At 46.4% G+C, this 19,806-nt stretch overlaps 1 protein-coding gene across 3 annotated transcripts in view; it reads right to left on the bottom strand.

Moving 5' to 3' along the window:
• The window catches only part of LOC142560668 (uncharacterized), an 80,276-nt gene that overhangs the window by 20,349 nt on the left and 40,121 nt on the right, over positions 1–19,806 (bottom strand). For all 3 annotated transcript variants that reach the window (XM_075672916.1, XM_075672917.1, XM_075672918.1), the window contains one exon: positions 19,540–19,698. In XM_075672916.1, coding sequence (XP_075529031.1) covers positions 19,540–19,698 — 159 coding nt within the window. The remainder of the gene's footprint in view (positions 1–19,539; positions 19,699–19,806) is intronic.

The following is a 19,806-nucleotide window of genomic DNA, read 5'->3' as shown; positions in this document are numbered from 1 at the left end:
AAAGAAAAATTATTAGATAAAACTGTAGCACTATAGCGTATATTAGAGCTGCAAGTATGGTGGCTCAGACATCGTGGGAATGATGGGTGCAGTACGCGGATTCGCACAAACGTAGTTCTTCAGGCTTCACGTGGCTTTGTGACTTAGCAACTGGACACTTAAAAAAATGTTGCGTTTTAATTGCTGCAATCGGCAATGTGCGAAGCAATTTATTTATTTATTTATTTATTTATTTACAGAATACTGTCAATCCCCCATGGGGACTATTACAGGGGTGAGCAACAAGTCACAACTCATCAATGAACACTACTAAAGAATTCTATAGAAAAAGAGCACATAATGATTGGAGACTATACGAGAATAGCAGTTGTACATTATTACATAATAATGCACACAACGAAGTCAATGTACATCAACCAGCAGTGAAACTAGAGAAGAGAATGCAGAGAAGAAAGTTTGATTCAGATACAATATGCACAGAACAAAAAGTGTAGGCAAGTTCTTTCCTATCACAAACTGAAGCGGGATGGATTGCATGGCGAAAGCAATTTAATTACTTATATTGACAACTCATTTTAGGCAAATACAGCATACTCAATTAATTCCATAAATTTTGCTAGTGTTGTCTGCTGTTTTGCAACCACATCCAGTGTATTCCATTCACAAATTGAGCGTGGGAAGAAAGAATAGCGACAAGTATTATTAATAAACGGATATTCTACAAGTTCTCATGCATGCCTCCTTCTAGTCGGTCTAGTGTCACGAAATTTCAAGTAAGTGTCAGGGTTTACACGGAAAGATCTAGCCAATAGTTGGTACACAAATTTGAGCCGAAAAAGCTTTGCCCGAATTTCGAGGGTAGCTAGACCAGCACGCTGTAACAGAGCAGTAGGCGAGTCAAGGCGTCCGTATCTGTTAAAGATAAAACGCACCGCTTTCGGCTGCACCCTTTCCAAAATTGCGATATCGTTCGCAGTGTGAGGGAAACACACAGTATTGGCGTATTCTAAGACCGGGCGAACAAAAGGGACGTATGCGAGGAGCTTTGTTAAATGTGTAGAATATGACAAGGCCCGTTTAATGAATAATATAGTTTCTTTAATGCTTTATTTGAAACTTGACGCACGTCCTCTGTCCAGCTGAGATCAGACGACATTATGAGACCTAGGTATTTATACTGGTTTACACTTCGAAGTGGCACATCGTTAAAATGGTATGGAAAATCAAACTTAGACGCTTTATTTGTAGTGGACATGAATACGGTTTTATCAATGTTTATTGTCATTTGCCAATCTGCACACCACTGAGCTATCTTACTTAATGCATTATTTAATTTCACCTGGTCGTCGCGGTGTCGTACTTCATTATATAGCATGCAGGCATCTTCAAAGAGCCTATGTTTCACGTCAGCATAGTTAGTAATATCATCTATAAATATTAAAAACAAAACTGGAGCTAATACGGATCCCTCGGGAACGCCTGATAACACCGGAGCAAGTTCGGAAGAGTGACAGCCGTACTGTACAAATTGGTAGCAGTCAGTTAAGTAATTATTAATCCATTGGTAAATTTGGTCATTACCTAACATGTAATTAAGTTTAAGAAGTAGTTTCGCGTGCGAGACGCGGTCGAAAGCCTTCGAGAAATCGTGAAAAATGACGTCAGTGTGAATGCGCTCGTTAATGCCGAGGGCCAGGTCATGCAGTGTTTCGACAAGCTGTGTAGCACGATAATCCTGATTGAAAGCCATGTTGATTCATGTGGAGGATATTATTCGACTCAATCATCATCATCATCAGCCTGGTTATGCTCACTGCAGGGCAAAGGCCTCTCCCATACTTCCCCAACTACCCCGGTCATGTACTAATCGTGGCCATGTCGTCCCTGCAAACTTCTTGATCTCATCCGCCCACCTAACTTTCTGCCGCCCCCTGCTACGCTTCCCTTCCCTTGGAATCCAGTCCGTAACCCTTAATCACCATCAGCTATCTTCCCTCCTCATTACATGCCCTGCCCATGCCCCCCATTTCTTTTTCTTGATTTCAACTAAGATTTCATTAACTCGCGTTTGTTTCCTCACCCAATCTGCTCTATTCTTATCCCTTAACATTACACCCATCATTCTTCTTTCCATAGCTCGTTGCGTCGTCCTCAATTTAAGCAGAACCCTTTTCGTAAGCCTCCAGGTTTCTGACCGTACGTGGGTACTGGTAAGAGACAGCTGTTGCATACTTTTCTCTTGTGGGATAGTGGCAACCTGCTGTTCATGATTTGAGAATGCCTGCCAAACGCACCCCAGCCCATTCTTATTGTTCTGATTATTTCAGTATCATGATCCGGATCCGCAGTCACTACCTGTCCTAAGCAGATGCATTCCCTTATCACTTCCAGTGCCTCGCTACCTATCGTAAACTGCTGTTCTCTTCCGAGACTGTTAAACATTACTTTAGTTTTCTGCAGATTAATTTTTAGATCCACCCTTCTGCTTTGCCTCTCCAGGTCAGTGAGCATGCATTGCAATTTGTCCCCTGAGTTACTAAGCAAGGCAATATCATCAGCGAATCGCAAGTTGCTAAGGTATTCTCCATTAATTCTTATCCCCAATTCTTCCCAATCCAGGTCTCTGAATACCTCCTGTAAACACGCTGTGAATAGCATTGGAGAGATCGTATCTCCCTGCCTTACGCCTTTCTTTATTGGTATTTTTTTTGCGTTTTGAATGGAGGACTACGGTGGCTGTGGAGCTGCTATAGATATCTTTCAGTATATTTACGTACGGCTCGTCTACACCCTGATTCCGTAATGCCTCCATGACTGCTGAGGTTTCGACTGAATCAAACGCTTTCTCGTAATCAATGAAAGATATATATATAAAGGTTGGTTATATTCCTCCCATTTCTCTATCACCTGACTGATAGTGTGAATATGGTCTGTTGTTGAGCTATAGTCTTTACGGAATCATGCCTGGTCCTTTGGTTGACAGAAGTCTAAGGTGTTCCTGATTCTATTTGCGATTACCTTAGTAAATATTTTGTACACAACGGACATTAAGCTGATTGGTCTATAATTTTTCAAGTCTTTGGCGCCCCCTTTGTTATGGATTAGGATTATGTTAGCGTTCTTCCAAGATTCCGGTACGCTCGAGGTCTTGAGGCATTGCGTATAGAGGGTGGCCAGTTTATCTAGAACAATCTGCCCACCGTCCTTCAACTAATCTGCTGTTACCTGATCCTCCCCAGCTGCCTTACCCCTTTGCATAGCTCCGAAGGCTTTCTTTATTTCGTCCGGCGTTACTTGTGGAATTTAAAATTCCTCTAGACTATTCTGTCTTCCATTATCGTCGTGGGTGCCTCTGGTACTGTACAAATCTCTATAGAACTCTTCAGCCACTTGAGCTATCTCATCCATATTAGTAATTATATTGCCTGCTTTGTCTCTTAACGCATACATCTGATTCTTCCCAATTCCTAGTTTCTTCTTCACTGATTTTAGGCTTCCTCCGTTCCTGAGAGCATGTTCAATTCTATCCCTATTATACTTCCTTATGTCAGCTGTCTTACGCTTGTTGATTAACTTCGAAAGTTCTGCCAGTTCTATTCTAGCTGTAGGGTTGGAGGCTTTCATACATTGGCGTTTCTTGATCAGATCTTTCGTCTCCTGCGAGAGCTTACTGGTATCCTCTCTAATGGAGTTACCACCGACTTCTATTGCGCACTCCTTAATGATGCCCATAAGATTGTCGTTCATTGTTTCAACACTAAGGTCCTCTTCCTGAGTTAAAGTCAAATAGCTGTTCTGTATCTTGATCCGGAATTCCTCTATTTTTCCTCTTACCGCTAACTCATTGATCGGTTTCTTATGTACCAGTTCGACTCAATAAAGCTTATTACAAATTCTAATACAATGTGTTCTAGAATTTTGCTGCAAGTGCAAGGGATAGAAATAGACCCAGTAATTAGAAGGAGACGCTGCATTACCTGATTTGAGTACGGGAGTAATTTTAGCAATTTTGCCTTCAGCAGGAAGGCAACCGTCTTTAAAAGATTTGAAATATACGAGATAAAGATATTTGCTGACTGGCTCCGCATACCGTTTCAAAAAGCTGTTGGGAGTTGCGTCTGAACCGCTACTTTTCTTTTTATTGATGCCTAATAGGAGTGAAAGGATACGTGCCTCCGATAAGCTAGGCATTCCTAGCAATCGATTATCCTGATTGTAAAAGGAAGTATTTATTTTCGCAGTACCATTATCAGTTGTGAAAACCGAACGAGGATAGTCGTTAAGATCATGAGCTCTGGCCTGATCTAGCGCATGCGGGGAAGCTGGATTAGTCAGCTTTGCATTCATATACTGCCAGAATTTCTGAGGCGCGTTCTTAATAAACTCGTGCAGTGTAGAGACACAGAACTTCTGTTTAGCGTTACGCACTTGTTCGCTAAGTAATCTAGTAAGGGAATTTACTTGAGAACGGTAGCCTGAAACATTCCGTTGCTTGCTAGTTTTTCGTAACCTCTTTATTTTACGTGTAGTATGGATTATTTCAGGCGTGATCCACGGATTGCGTTTTTGAGTTGATTTGTACACAGTTGGGACGAAAGTACGCATACGATGCATGACGTGAGACTTGAATTTTAGCCAAACCGCATCAATACTATAACGATCACCGGTACAAAAATAATGAAATTCAGGGGACTCGTGTGCAAGGTACATCAGTATAGCATCATCGTTGGCTTTGTACTTGCCTTTATGCGTTAGAAGAAAACGGTAATCTGAAAAGTTAGGAACTTAAAGCGCGCCAATGTCAGCCTTTGGGAAGTCATAAGCCAAGAGTACCAAGATTAGACGAACACGCGTGCTGTGATTGCAACGATATCAGAATGATTGCAGCCGCGGAGTTCTTTGTATTAGCGATTTGTAGGAGACTACATGGTACCACGCTTCCAGAAGAAAAGAGTGTTCACGTCAATAATCTCCACGCTTTCAAGTGCTAACTTCAAGTAACCGATTAGCCTTAAAGATTCGCAGTCTGTGTTGTCATAAAGAAACTCAGAAAAATATATTTTGGCAAGCGCGAACCTTAGAGACGTGATCAGAACCACCCCCCTCCCGAGAAATATGCACCCGGAACACAATGTTAGCAGGAGAAAAGCGAGAGCGAAAGCTTTGTTGAAAGAAATTGAACAGCTAGGACAACAGGTGGCCCTTGTAGATGCTGCCTGGGTCAAAGGCAAAGAGGCCTACACGGCCGTGGTGGTCGACAGCCGGGGCGAGGTACGGGACGCCGTCACCATCTTCACTAAGGATTCCACGGTGGCGGAGCAAGCCGCGATTGCTCTAGCCATCAGGAACCGTAAATGGTCTTTCATCTATAGCGATTCCAAAGCAGCAATAAAGAGCTTTGACAAAGGCTATGTAGCTGGGACTGTGGCTAAAATTATCGACAAGGTCGAAACTATCAAAACTGAAATCCGATGGTTTCCTGCACATATGGGACAAGTGGACGAGACTCGGCCCAACCTCAACGAGGTGACGAACGACCTGGCACGAGGACTTGCTTGCCGTGCTGGTCAGAACCGAACCGACGCCCACTACCATTCCAGGGAGCATAAAGATCACTTACTAACTTACAACGACATCACTAAATATTACTACTTGGGGCGTAGGCCCAAGTAGTAATTCCCTCTGCCACAAGTAAAATTGAACAGGGCTCAGGCAGTCACGCTACGTTTACTGCAAACCGGGACGTACCCCACTCCGTATTTCATAAATAAAATTCACCCCGAAAGAGAAATTAGGAAAGGATGTAACGTGTGCGATGGCATCATTGACATCAGACACATGCTGGCGGGCTGTCCCGCGACTCTCGCCAACCCCGAAGAAAGATGGCTTTACTGGCACAAGTTGATAACAAGCTCTTCATATAAAGATCAGCTACGGGCTGTCCAGAGGGTCCGCGATGACGCCATAAGGCTCGGCCTGGCGGCGCCGACGTGGACGCGGCCCGCCTCGGTCTGAAAAGACCGGCTTCAGGACACTAATAAAGTTTTGTGAATGAATGAATATATACATTTCTACAGGGGCTCTGCTGACATTCTACGAATTGACATTTCGGGGCTTATGGTGTACGCCCTCCTGATCTCGTCCACCGCTTCCTCAAATGAGCGTTTCCTGCCCCGAGCCGGACATTCCCCGTGGCTAGCAGATTGTGAAGGCACGCGTCATTTGTCTTTATGTTTGGTCTACGCCTTTCATACGTTCATCTCAAATTTCTCTTGTATAACGAGCGATTTCGTTACAGCGTACCGCACCACCCAAAGACCTGCTTGTGCGGCCGTCATCTTTGCTAATTGCTCAACCCACGCAACAAAGAAACAAGGCGAGAACAGTTGAAACACGCAGATATTATGAAATGAAATAAAATATTTTCAATTTCTTTGCGTAACACATCAGACCACGAAGCTGAGTGGCTAACAGTTTCACTACTAATGCAGTTTAAAATCAGGCAAATTTCACGAGACCGTTCTTTAAGGAGGCCGCGGCTTTCTGGGAATTCAAGCATAATACAAAATATCTGCTGCACTACAGAGGCAGGGCCGACAGGGGGGCAAGCTGGGAACGCAAACAAGACGTGAAGCGCCGCGTGAAGATCTAGAATCGTTGAAGCATTTTCCTCCCTTGTACTCTTTTATCGAAGATATAATCCCGAACGTATGATACACATAGAGCAATTCCTTTCGCGTAGTGGTCTTAGTTTATCTGGATCACATATTTTATCTTTTGCTGCGAAGAGCCTGGGTCATGGTCGCAAGGAAATCTGTAATTTTGTGTACCACTACATTGTTGCTAAAGCGAGGATGACATGCTAAACACTTTTTTTTTAGATTGTAAACATACATATTTCCGTTCTTTTTTTTTTTGATCTCCAGTGTGGTTCCATCGTAAATCGGCGTGTTCGCTTTTCAGTTCTTTACGTTCCGCTCTTTAATGTTGATTAATTGCTTAAGATTGAGTTAGTCGAAAGAAAATCACGACGTAATGCTTCCCCTGTGAACCTGAACCAAATTTTAACCATATATACAATATTTAAAAGTTAACAACTATTTGTAATCTTTTTCTATGCACGCTGTATATCGGCGCATTACCGCATAGGGCCTACGTACTTCCTTCCGGAACTCAGTTAGCAGTTTGTTTGTTCCCTCAACAAATGGCACATACCCACTATGGGGGCTTCGGCAAAATTGGTGTGGATAAAGACAACCACCTAAACAAAAATTAACTTGAATATATGCGTGAGATGGCAACTTGACTGTTACGAATGCACCAAAACTAATCACGTAGCAAAAATGTCATTTCGAAAAAAAAAGAACATTTGGATAACGCTTAACATTTTATATTTCGCAGTACCTAAAATTGCCTTTAGAAAAAATGTAATAACGCTTTGTCCAGAAGCTGCACATTACCTAGTGGTCTCGCAATTATAAATACAAATATGATGCAACAGCGTATAATTTGCTACAAATTTTAAACAGAGTGAAATACATTCTATCTTTGAGTAAGAAGCAATTGGCACTGCCACATGGAGTAACTCAATACTATGACAGTAAAATTTACAACTACTGTGACAATTTTCACGCCCTAACATTGGGCGCTTAGTATGTTCCCATCCAAGCTATTGTATGTGTCTAACCCCAGTATCCTCAAACGATTCTCGATTCGAAACCACTACGCCCTTCCATGATGACGATGACGATGATTCCCATTGGCGCTCCCTTCAAGACGGGGTGGCGACAAATGATCAAATAGCCTGCTTGGGCTCATCAGGTATGTTATGCATGCTTTGAAGTCTAGAATTTCGTCTACGTCTCCTTCATCTTTTTCATCTTCCTTAAATGTTCTATACGGTGTACCGTTACTGACACCTGTAACGGATCCAGTCCTATCAACCCCTTCGTCTTTTCTTCACCAGTAATAGTCTAAACATATCTTTCTTATTCCGACTGCTGACCGGTAAGTGGCTCCATTCACTTTCAATCCCTGGACTTCTGGAAGGTGTTCGTTACCTACGGGTCTCACCGGGTGAACAGCTTCGCATTCCATAAGGATGCGCCGAGTTGCCTCCAGATTTCTTGCGTCAGCACTCACGTGCCTCACCTTGTTGCGAATACTTGTTTTAAGGTATGTTTTTTGTCCTTAGTCCACCAGCTACAGCATCAAATGGCAAGGTACTACTCCTTGTGGTATCACACAAATGTTTCTTGGCAATTTCTTTCTCGTCATAGTTGTAAACCGTCATCGTTCTTTGTGTTTCTCTAGTTTCCACTCAATTAATATATCCATTTCCTACTCTTTCTTTTGATGACTCCTGGTTGCCTGTATAGAAGACAAACGCCACACAGCGGCCCCGCCAACCAAAAACACCTAAACCTTCGGAATTCCACAGCGCACTCGTGCAAGAGTCTCTAGAACTTGGATTAACTGGTGACCCGTTAACCCCTGCATCCGGTTTGAATCCCAGCGCTTCAGAAAAGTGGACACTCCTTCGAATTAATCATAGCGCCGCCCCTTAACTGAAAAAGACACTATGCCGTGAAGTGTCGGTCCATTGCCTCCGAGACTGCGCCATGTCGGAGCGCAGTTCTCGGAGGCGATGTTGAGGGGCCGCGATGCCATCCGCTTTCTGAGTCGAGGTGGTGCGCCGGGTGCAGGAAAGCTTTAAAATTATGTGGCAAGCTTTCTACAACGTCACACTACAAAAAAAAAAATCGTCTGATACAACAAATCCGAGTGTATATACGGCGAAGCCTCGTGTGAATGCATAAAGTATCGAAGCACGAGTTTGTGTTTATTTATTGTGTGAACAAAGTGACACGGCAGGCTTTATTTGGGCATTGCAGAGAGGCTAATGCTATGCCGCCGCTGGTGCTGTGGATGCGTGAAGGCGAGCTATTTGCACGGTCGATGCCAACGCTGCCGCGAATATGAATATGATGATGATGGTAATGATGATGATGATGACGATGATGACTTATTGGCGTCCTGTTTGAAGCGAGGCGGCGACAAACAGTCACCTAGGCATAGACCCATTGATTACTTCCATGAAGCAATCATTCGGTCTGCAAACACTGAAGTCACTCCGAATCATATCAAGCCTTTGTTTGCCTCTCTTCTTCTTTTACAATCCGCGCTGAACCCACCACCTTCTTAAATCACCATTGCGAACATCCTCTCGTATGTGTCACAGCTCTGCCATAGCACCTTTACCCGGCCGCGCAACAGCCAGGATCACTGCCGTCTTCCCAAATGTAATCGTTTTTCTTTTTTTTCTTTGGAATGCGCTCCCCGACCACTTCGTTACCGGTACTGACCGCAAGAAATTCCGTGAATATCCAACACATCACTTTCAATAACTTTCTGTTCCCAGTGTTCACCGTTTAGAATTCGTCACAAACCACTCTTAATATAGTCTACCTCGGTCAACTCTCCCGCCTAATGTATTCTTCCGTTTAATTATGTATGTCGTATTGTTTCTTTACCTTCGTATTATTTGTTTGCTTGTTTCAAGTTGCACAAGATCAACAGTGTGGTTGTTGGTTTTATTGCACGTTTTTAACCACTCTTACACGTGTTTTATTGCCCCCCCCTCCCCCCCGCCTGCAGGGAGTGCCGGCATGGCACGTACACTCCCTGCAGAGCCCCTAATTAGAAAGCCAGACGACAAGAGACCCCATGTGTAGGCACTAAAGCAAATAGTTTTAGGCGCCAACAACACGCATTAACACTGGAATTTAGCAAATGTATTGCCGCCAGATACTGTCCTTTTAGGCCCCATGTAGAGGCACAAATAATGAAAACTTCCGCTGTGCAATTAACAATAAGTTACGATTTTCCAAGTAATGCAGCCCACTAAACCTACTTGTCGAAATTCACATTAATTTCTCAATAAAACGTAATGAGACAATTTGCTTACGTTAGAAGACATCTGAAATTTGGTATGCCTATAGACACCATGAAAAAGAAAATGCGAGAGCAGCGACGAACAAGCACCATCTCAAGGTCTTCGGGTTTTATCTAGCGCCTTTTCCCACTCACTATTAATTTGTATAGAGCAAAATAACGCTCAATATCCAGTGAAGTTAGACGCACATTTGTACTTAGGAACCTCTGACAATCCAACACCCTCTGGAATTCCAGAATGTTGGCTGGTCGGAATAATCTGACAGTTTTGTTTTCAGTACCGAAAAGCCGGGATTTTTGACCGAAGGAGACCGAAGTTTCGAGCTAACTCTATCATCAAAAGGTGCGTGCACTTGACATGGTGGCGAAATTTTCCTGAACGTCCAAGATGAGCTCTGCATTCCGGGTCAGAGTTGCAGCTGATCAATCAGGTTGCCCGATCATGTCGGCTGAAAACGTGAAATGAGCGCACAAGTAAGCTAAGTCATCTTCAACTGTTCTGGAACATAACGGAGTACGAGCCCATCTTAAAGCGATGATCCAGTCAGCTGAAAAGCTGCTAATAACAGCCTACACACTGTCAAAGTGTTTGTCGTAATAATCGGCTACGTTCACGCCTTCAACCAAGTTACCCAGCCAGTGATAACGTTATAAACAAAGTAAGGCTAGGACAAAACACGGAAAATTATATTCTAGGCACTGAAAATCTATTATAGACACGAACATCGCAGGAGGTATGTATAGGCGCAATAAAAGTACCAATAAAATGTTTCTAGTTCCATAGTTCGCGCTTACATGTTAAATCAGCATAATAAGGATGTAAGGGGAAAAAGAGGCATATTACATAAAGTTACGGTCTTCAATTGTATGACTAGTTCCCGGATCTTTAGGCACTGAAATTGCTGTTTTATACACCTATAACAGGCCCTAAAGCTGTCATTTAAGGCATATACAGTCGCACGCGAGCGTTCAAACCTCTAGATGATTCCGGCTAAAAACTTAAGTGAGCACACAAGTCTACTTGGTCACCTTCTAAGCTATCGTTGCGTACAGCAGTTTCAACCCTTCTTTCAACGACTATACAGTCTATTGCAGATCTGTTAATAACAGTCTTTGCACCAGCAATGTGCTTTTGGTAATAACTGCCTGCCTTCAACAAAGTTCCCCAGTGCATGGGCAATATAACATTAAGAACCAAATAAGGCTAGGACGAAACACAGAAAAAGCCATTTTTAGGCTCTGAAAATCGACTACAGGCACTAACATTGAAATCGACACTTAAAGATATAGCGCATTAAAAGTGCCACTAAGATGCTTAAAGAGCAATAGTTCATGCTTATATGTTAAAAAGGCACAGTAAGGATGAAAAAAAAAAGGTTTTCACCTAAAGTCTCTAGTTACGAGCGTGAGTGCTTGCTCGCGGTCATCGAATGAACTCAATCCATGGGTCTTTTCGTTCGAATTACCCTCACGGGGCTCTCCTAATAACGGTGCACAAACTGCATTCATATTTCAATACTGATAGCTTTAAAGGCTGCCTGAAGATCTCGGACAATTCAGCAACCAAATGGGGGTTTGTACAGTGCGAAAACTTGCCCATATACACGTGTACTGTTGAGCCAGAGGCCCGTTTAAGGATATTTTATAACGAGCCCGGAAATTTGGCCCTGTGGTGCTAAATATAGTGAAGCTAACTTTATATATTCTGACACTGCATAAGGGTATTCCTAACTGCTGTACAGTTGTTCTTGTTCGGGAAAAAGAATTTCGGCTACGAGAGGTTAGAAAATACCTCATCAAAAGAAGGATTTACCAGTGCGTTCCAGAGCGCAGATCTCGAACCGAAAGGGGCCTTTGCACATCGGTTTCTGTAGCTACACCCCGTGAAATCCTCGCCTTTGTCGATTCATTCACAATCATCATCATCATCATCATCATCATCGCCACCACAACCACCACGATCACATTTCTTATGGACACTGCAGGCCGAAGGCCTCTCCCCGCGATCTCCAGTTGCCTGCGTCTTGCACTGGCTGGTTTTAACTTAAGCTTGCAAACTTCCTCGTTTCAACACCCCACCTAATTTTCTGCCGTCCACGACTGCGCTGCCCTTAACTTGGCGCCCATTCTGTAACTCTAATGGTCCATCGGCTACCTACCCTACGCAAAACATGGCCTGCTCATCTCCATTTCTTTCTCCTAATGCCAACCAGGCTATCAACTATCCCCATTTGCTCTCTCATCTACACCGCTCTCTTCCTGTGTCTTAACGCTAGGCCTAACATTTTTCGTTCCATCGTTCTTTGCGCGGTCCACAACTTGTTTTCGAGCGTCTTTTTTAACCTCCAAGTTTCTGCCCCATTTGTTATCACCGGTATAGTAATGATTTTACACTTTCCTTTCAAGGACAGGGGTACGCTCCCAGTCGGCATTTCGTAATACTTCCCGTATGCACTCCAAGCCGTTTTCATTCTTCTGTAAATGTCTTTTCATGACCAAGGTTCCGTGTGAGCAATTGGCCTATAGATAAACGCACTCCTAGTACAAACTGTAGACGCTGACTTGCGGTCACGAATTCTTGTTCACTCGCCAGGCTTTTGAACATCCACAATAGCGTGCATTTATTTTTGCTTTCTAACTCGTAAAGAAAAGAAAGCTAATTACGACAGCGTGCTAACAGAGAGCTTTGGTATAGCCCGATCCGAGGAGTGAAAGCGTGGTTCGAGCCCAGTGCTAGTGTCCGGAGCACGTTTATTCTGACGCCGTGGGAGCCATGTCGCGCCGAGTCCGCACGTCCTCACTACTTCGGCGGCGCCGATGTGCACACGATGCCGCACAGGATGCCGGCAAACACCAGAGACACCACGGCGTACAAGGCCAGGACAGTTTTCCTGAAGCCCTCGCCTTCCTGGAGACGCGCAAACGGGGCGAAGTGTACATGCCTTCTCAGTCGCATGCGTCACAAATCACAAATAACGCTTACGCCTATCGCTGGCCTCTAGAACCTATTGCCTAGACACTCCCTCCTTGCTAGTTGTTATAGCGCTCAGCTTTGCCTTCTGCAGAGCGAATAGGAGAAGACACGTGCTAGACATTTTTTAGCTGAACGTCACTCGCGGCTCCACTCGCATTTCAAGCGCTCACGTGACGGCAGAGAAGCGAGCCAGTTTCACTAGCTTAACAAGCAAGCATACCGGAGACTCGAGCGACGCGTAGTCAACTTGGCTGCGAGACTACGAGTACAAGGAAGCCAAGTGCACCAACCGCGACGATCCGTTCAATCGTCTCTGTAGCGCAGCGTGGACAGCGTTTTACGTTCTGCTGCCTGTACTAGCGTCGTGCGCATGCCGGTCCTAGCCAAAGCCACCTAGTAGGTGGCTTTGTCCTAGCTGAACGTGAACACTTTGCCAAAAAGTTACAGTGACGCTTCACTTCATGAACACGGGTGCCGCGCAAGCGCATGGGTGCTACGGCGCACACGACACTATCGGCCATCGGTGCGCCTATAGACGCCTACACTGTCCGCATCGCAGATCGTATTCAAGCCAGGGCTCGCGCGGCTGCGCCAAACGCAGCAGCCGCCGGAGTAGAAGGCCCCGTTGGAAACATTCGATTACTACCTAAATTATCTAGCATGGTGTCAGCGCTCACAGGCAAACATGAACACTTCACATTGGGTGATCGCGGATGCTTGCTGGCAAAACACTGGCCTGAGGAATCGCGGCAGCAGCAGCGAGTGAAGGGACCTTCGCGCTGTACATCGCTTCTACGGAAACTGAGCGGTGAGAACACAGCGCACGCAAAACTACAAGCCGTCGGCCCACCTAGACTGTGCCTCCAAAGCAAATCGTTTTCAAGATAAAGCCCGCGCAACCTCTCGCAACCGCGCCGTAGGACAGTATGGTGGTACCGCCATTTACCTTGGTACCGCTGGGAGGGTAGTACCGTTCAGCACCGTATGGTGGCAGGGTGGTAAGCGGACCATTCCATAATTATCCCTCGTAACAGCTAGCGCTGTGGGACCATCCGACGACAGCACGTCAATCGAAGAGGCCCCCGAGAATGACGACACATGGCCGCAACCTCTGGCGAAGCTACGCGGCCAACCCGCCGTTCCCAAACGGGAATTCCCGTTTGTGAGCGGCGGAAGGGGTGACGCTCCCCCCGAAAAAAGAAATCGGTAGAGAGACTTAAAACTACTTACGTGTGGGAATGCGAAACATCATAGTCTATATAGTCAGCGCCTCCTCTATTTTTTCAAATATAGAGGAGGGAATGGTATAGTGAAATGTTTATTTTTCTGCGCGTTCCTTGCCCATGAAAGCTCTTCCCTGCGTTCCAGCTGCGCCTAGCTGGACTGAGGGCCCCACCCAGACCTGCCATAACTACGATTAACAGATCAATAAAGTTATTTCTCTCACTCTTTAGGCAAGGCTAAATCAAAACGCGCCAAGCGTCTCAGCACGCTCGCTTGCCCGCGAGGAGTTTATATCACAAAGAAGCGCTCAGCGGCGTTCAATTGGACATCAATGCTTTCATAAAGCGAAGCTTTCTATGGTCTCACCGATTCGTCCGTGGGCGCCGAAAACGCCATTGCAGGAAAGCCAACTTACACATATCCGTAGAACACTACAGTTTACATTCGCAGTACCGCACCTGCAGCGTTCACTGGCCGGCCGGTCAGTGCCTGATAACGGCGGCAAGCGACGAGCTCAGCAAGAGTAGCGCATGCGCACAAAGTTCACTGAAAGCGCAAGTTGCGTCTGCTAGGCATGACACCACACCTGTCGCAATTAACTGAGCTTCCCAGTCTATCGGAGACAGCAAGTGCGCGTGAACACGGGTTTGTCTTAGGATCTGGGGGAAAAAAATCAAAGCGCTTTTCGTAAAGAAAGATGGTTGAACGCCACGCTACGCAAACTGTATACAATCTGCATTGCCTTACGCGCGTCACGCAATGCATTCCCAGCCGTCACCATGGGTGCAGCGCACGGCAGAAGAGGCTGCCGTACGCGAACGTAAGCGCGAGCGCGATCGTGCCCGTAAGGCTGATCCCGTGTATCGGCAACGGCGTGCAAAAGTCACGTGTGAGACGCTTGTGCAGTCGAGATGCTTACTGGTCTTGTGATCGCAAGCGTGTACATCAGACCGCATACGTCTCGTTGTGACGCGGAAGCGTTCCTCGCAGAAACGATTAAACCACATAGTACGCCGATCCTCGTGCGCGGTGACTTTAACATCGACGTGGCGAAAGAGCGCGGCAAAGGGATCGAGAGTTTCGCGCTAGATCGCTACTCATTGAAACTGAAGACGCTGCAGAGACCCACGACGCAACACCGTTCCTGTATTGATTTCACGTTTGCAAGCACGCTGTGTCAGGTTACGATGGCAGAGCCTCTGACCGTCTACGACGGCGATCACAAGGCAATAACGTGCAAGTGTAGAGTCCTCCGCGAAAGTGTGAGTGTGTGCGTGTAATCAGGGGCCACAAGATCTAAAATAAAGGCTATGCAATTTAACTAAATGTGTCTTCATTCAACTTCAACTTCCAGAAAACACAATCCTAAACCAGCAATGATATCACATTTGCATAGCATCGGGTCGCTCAGCATTCCTTGGTTTCCTTGCGTGGTCGTTGGCTTTGAACTTTTATTCAGTTTGCATTGGGGGAAAGCTTCGCGCTCAACCATCTTTCTTTCTTCAAAAAAGTGGCTTGTATCATTTATTTTTTCGTCCCCACCGAAATTCGGCCCACTGCTGCAGTGTGACGAACTCGCGACCTCGTGCTTAGCAGCGTCGCTTCGTAGCCGCTAAGCCACCGGGACTGTGCATGGTGTGATACGCCCGTGTAATGAGCGTACCTGGCCTGTGGTTGCCGTCCCGGGCGGCGGTAGTCCTAACGACGCCGCACTGAGTTGCGCCAGGGCTTCCGGTTTGGCCGGTGCGGGCTCGGGAGGGGCCGCAGGAGCCGCGGGTGGGTTGGGCGCCGCCCCCGCCGGCGACAACGGCGCGTCAACGGGTGGCGGAGCCGCATTTTCGGGCTTCATGGGCCCGTCGATCCCGACGGCCAGTGAAGCTGGTACAGAAGAGAGGAATCGCACGCGGCAGCCGTTTTCGCGAGCAGATTCTCACGCTACGGGATGCCGCGTTCAAAAAAATGGGCGCGGGTGAATTTTTGATGGCGGAATGATCCTTAGCGAAGGCTTCTGGACAATGGTCCCGCCCGTTCCGTTATTTAGCAGTTAAGGAAAACCCAGGGATTTTCATTTGGCAGAAAAGTGATGAAAAGTATAAGAAAGGGGTGATGGGCAGAGGGAAGGGTTGCCCGCGAAAACGGTACGAGGTCGCAGGTCGTTAGAGAAACACAGAAAAAGCAAAGAAAAAGAAATTGACTCAAGCCATCGACTGCAAATATCAGAAACACCCCAATATCATCATGTCGAGTGAAAAAGCCGCACGCTGCCATAAATCCTTTATAGTATAAGAGATCCCGCCAGGATAAGAAAACATGTTATGAGAGACACGTGCATACAGAAAGAAAGCGTATTAGAGTGGTACAGTTCTTATAAACGGAAGCAATTGTGAATCCGGAGCGAAGGTACAGCTGAAAGGAGTAAAAACCAGGACTCCTAACACAAATCACTTGTATGAAAGGTGTCAAACATTGCGTGAGCAATTATATGGATACTCCAAGTGCACGTGTTACCGTCATCACGATGTTGCGGATATACAGGCTGTCCCGGCTAAATTTAGCCAAGCTGTTCAACGAAAAAAAAAAAAAGAAAGCTGAAATACATGCACTGCGAGATACAATTATAAGGCCTATACGGTGCTCGGTCGTCAGACCTCTGTACGACGACCGAACGCCATAGGTCTTAAAATCGTGTCTTACGCCGTGTTGTTTCAACCTTTTTCCTCGTCGAAGAGCTTGGCTAAAGCAAGCTAGGATCGACACCCTATTTATAAGTATTTTAGTGAAGACAAATAGACAAATTCCGCGCGCCTGACAAATGCCACGCCATCCCTACGCTTCTGGGACAGAGATGGTGCTTCTGGAGCCCAGACCAGCTTCGTGAAAACGCTGCTGTGTCGAATTATTCGATTGTCTTACATTTTAACGCGATACAGTTAAGGGCCCTGTGTTGCAGAAGATCCGCTGTCGGTGTCGGCGGCGCTGTCCATTAAAGAAAAATCATCTCCAACTACGCTAGCCCTCCGCGTGGAGCGAGCCGTCAATTAAATTTCTCGAGGTAAAATGCGTCAAAAAATGTGTCAAGTACGACTTACACACAACCTACAAACATGATAGCGTCGGATTGTAATTTATATACAGAAGAAAAACATCATTCCTTTACGCGGAAACTCAAACACAATCCCATTTTCCAGCTGCCGTTTGAGGTCGGTCTTAGTAGCAGCGGCGCGCCCCACTCGGTTCCTGGCAACACCATCCAGATGGCGCTCGCTTATAAGCATCCACGGCAGCGGCGGCACCAGCCGTGCGGGGGAGAGAAAAAAAAGGAACCAGAAAACTATCCCTTCGTGCATAGCGTTCACCGCCAGCGTTTCCAGGTAACATTGCGATAACATAAGCTACAGTTGGCGGGAAGCGTGAGGATTAGACAGGGATCTTTGAATGCTACCGCGTTCCACTCTTAAAGGCGAAGCTTAAGCCCACTCCAAGTTTTTTGGTGGAGGTTGCTGCGGTTTTCTCCCACTATGTACCTGCGCCGCCATACTCTACCGTCCGTAATGCTTGACGACGCCAGCCACACTATGCCACCGGCTTCGCCAGCACCGGTTTGTGCTGATATCCTGCGTCAGGCAGATCCTGCCATCTTCAGCGGCACCGATGGAAGCGCCATTTTAGGCATTCTGCCATGTTCGTTCATCGCAAAAGTTCGCCGCTGCATTTTGCGCAGTGAGAAGTTCGCAACGGCGCCACCTGATTACTCGTCTGCAACCAGGTGCCATATCATCTCACCTTGCTTCGTGGGAAGTGTGGTGGCCATGTCCAGAGCGTCGACATCTTCTGCCATCATTGGCGTGCACCCAGGTTCTACTCCCTCTTGGATCGAAGCGCTGACCTGTAGTCCTGCCCAAGAGTCCGCGTTTCCTGGTGTATTGAATCGCTCCATCGCCGACACGATGACTCCTCAATGCGCCAATCTCCATCCTCTCTTAGAGAAGTGTCGGCCTTCTTTTGACAGCCAACGTGCTTCTTTGTGACGTACGTCAACTCTGACATCGCATCGACATAGGTCTCAGTGCATTACTGGGACAGAGGCCCTACCGTGTGTCAGCGTCAAAGCGCCGTCTTTTGGCGACAAGTAACTGACATGCTCAAGCACGGCATTGTGCAACTTTTGAACAGTCCCTGGGCGTCCCCAGTTGTTATCGCTAACAAACAAGACAGATCGATTCGCTTTTGTATCAGTTACCGTTATCCTAGCAAGATAACTCGGAAAGATATTTACGCTTTGCCGAGCATTGATGATGCACTTGAGCGTTTTCAAGGAGCGGAGTTTTTCTCTTCTATCGACTTACACTTTGGCTATTAGCAAGTCCTAACTATAGTAGACGACCAACCTAAAACGGGCTTTATCGCACCAGATGGCTTATACGAGTTTCGAGTCATGCCTTCCGGGCTTTGCAAGGCGCCCGCACCTTTCGAGCAGATGGTGAACAATCTTCTGCGCGGCCTCAAGTGGGAAAACACGCCTGTGTTACATAAATGATGTCATCATGTTTCCCCCAATTTCCCCACCCACCTCAGCCGGCTAGACAAGTCTTGCAGTGTCTTACTGGCACCTGCGTCCAGCTCAACCTGAAGAAATGCCGCTTCGGCACAAGGCAGCTAAGCATCATAGGCCATGTGGTATCCAAAAACGGCACCCTTCCTAACGTCACCAAGCTCCGTATTGTAGCCGAATTTCCAAAACCTTCATTCTTGAAAGAACTCCGAAGTTTCTTTGGACTCTGTACATACTTCCGCAGCTTCATTATAAATTTTGCGTCCGTGACACCATTGACTCCACGCTTCCTTGACTGAGCTTTCTACGTAGCAACTCGAACAATTTTGCTTGGTCACCAGCTTTGTCACGATGTCTTCAACTGGCGTCGTTTCCATAACTCGCCACTAGTGTTGCTTCCTTTAGACGCTATACTGTTCAGAATGAAGTACACACCCACGGCACCGTTGTCGAACTGGGCGCAGGGCTCGCTCAGCCCACATCCGGATTTGATGAGTACGTAGTCACGTACGCAAGCCGGACTCTCACCAAAGCTCATATTAACTATCCCGTAACAAAGAAGGAATGTTAGGACTGTTATAGGACACGCCTGTGTCGTGTGGTTCTTTCTCTGTCTTGTTCTTTTTTGCGCAGTTTTTCCTTGTCCTCCGAGGTGGTTGGCGTCGCACAGAAGTAGCCAGGGCCACATTCGTGCCGCTTCTCCATTTTGCTTATGTGGTGCCCCTTTCATGGCGAGCTTTTGCAAGTTCAATAAAATGAGCTGACAGCAAGTCAATCTCGAGCGGGCACAAGAGAGCGAGTTGAGTAGATCGCGTGGCAAGTTGCAACAACTTACGGGTTGACGCGGCCGCCGACAACGTCATCGACTTGTGGATCTGCAGCGCCAATTGGACGACGACGTAGAACGTGACATGCAGCGCCAGAACGGGGAGGAACCACTTCGAACCACCCAGGTTCGCTTTCTTCAAGCCCGTGGCGAAGACGATGGTAGTCACTAGGAACCGGTGCGAAAAAAAGAAAGCAAGAATACAACATTCTGCGTGCGAAATGTTACGCGAGTCTCTGGGTTGGGATCAATATTATACCACACGCTCTAAACAAC

The sequence above is a fragment of the Dermacentor variabilis genome, chromosome 10 (genome assembly GCF_050947875.1).
Source record: "Dermacentor variabilis isolate Ectoservices chromosome 10, ASM5094787v1, whole genome shotgun sequence".
NCBI classification, from domain to species: Eukaryota; Metazoa; Arthropoda; class Arachnida; order Ixodida; family Ixodidae; genus Dermacentor; species Dermacentor variabilis.
Note: the sequence above shows the minus strand (reverse complement) of the source record. Positions and strands in the feature narration are given on the sequence as shown.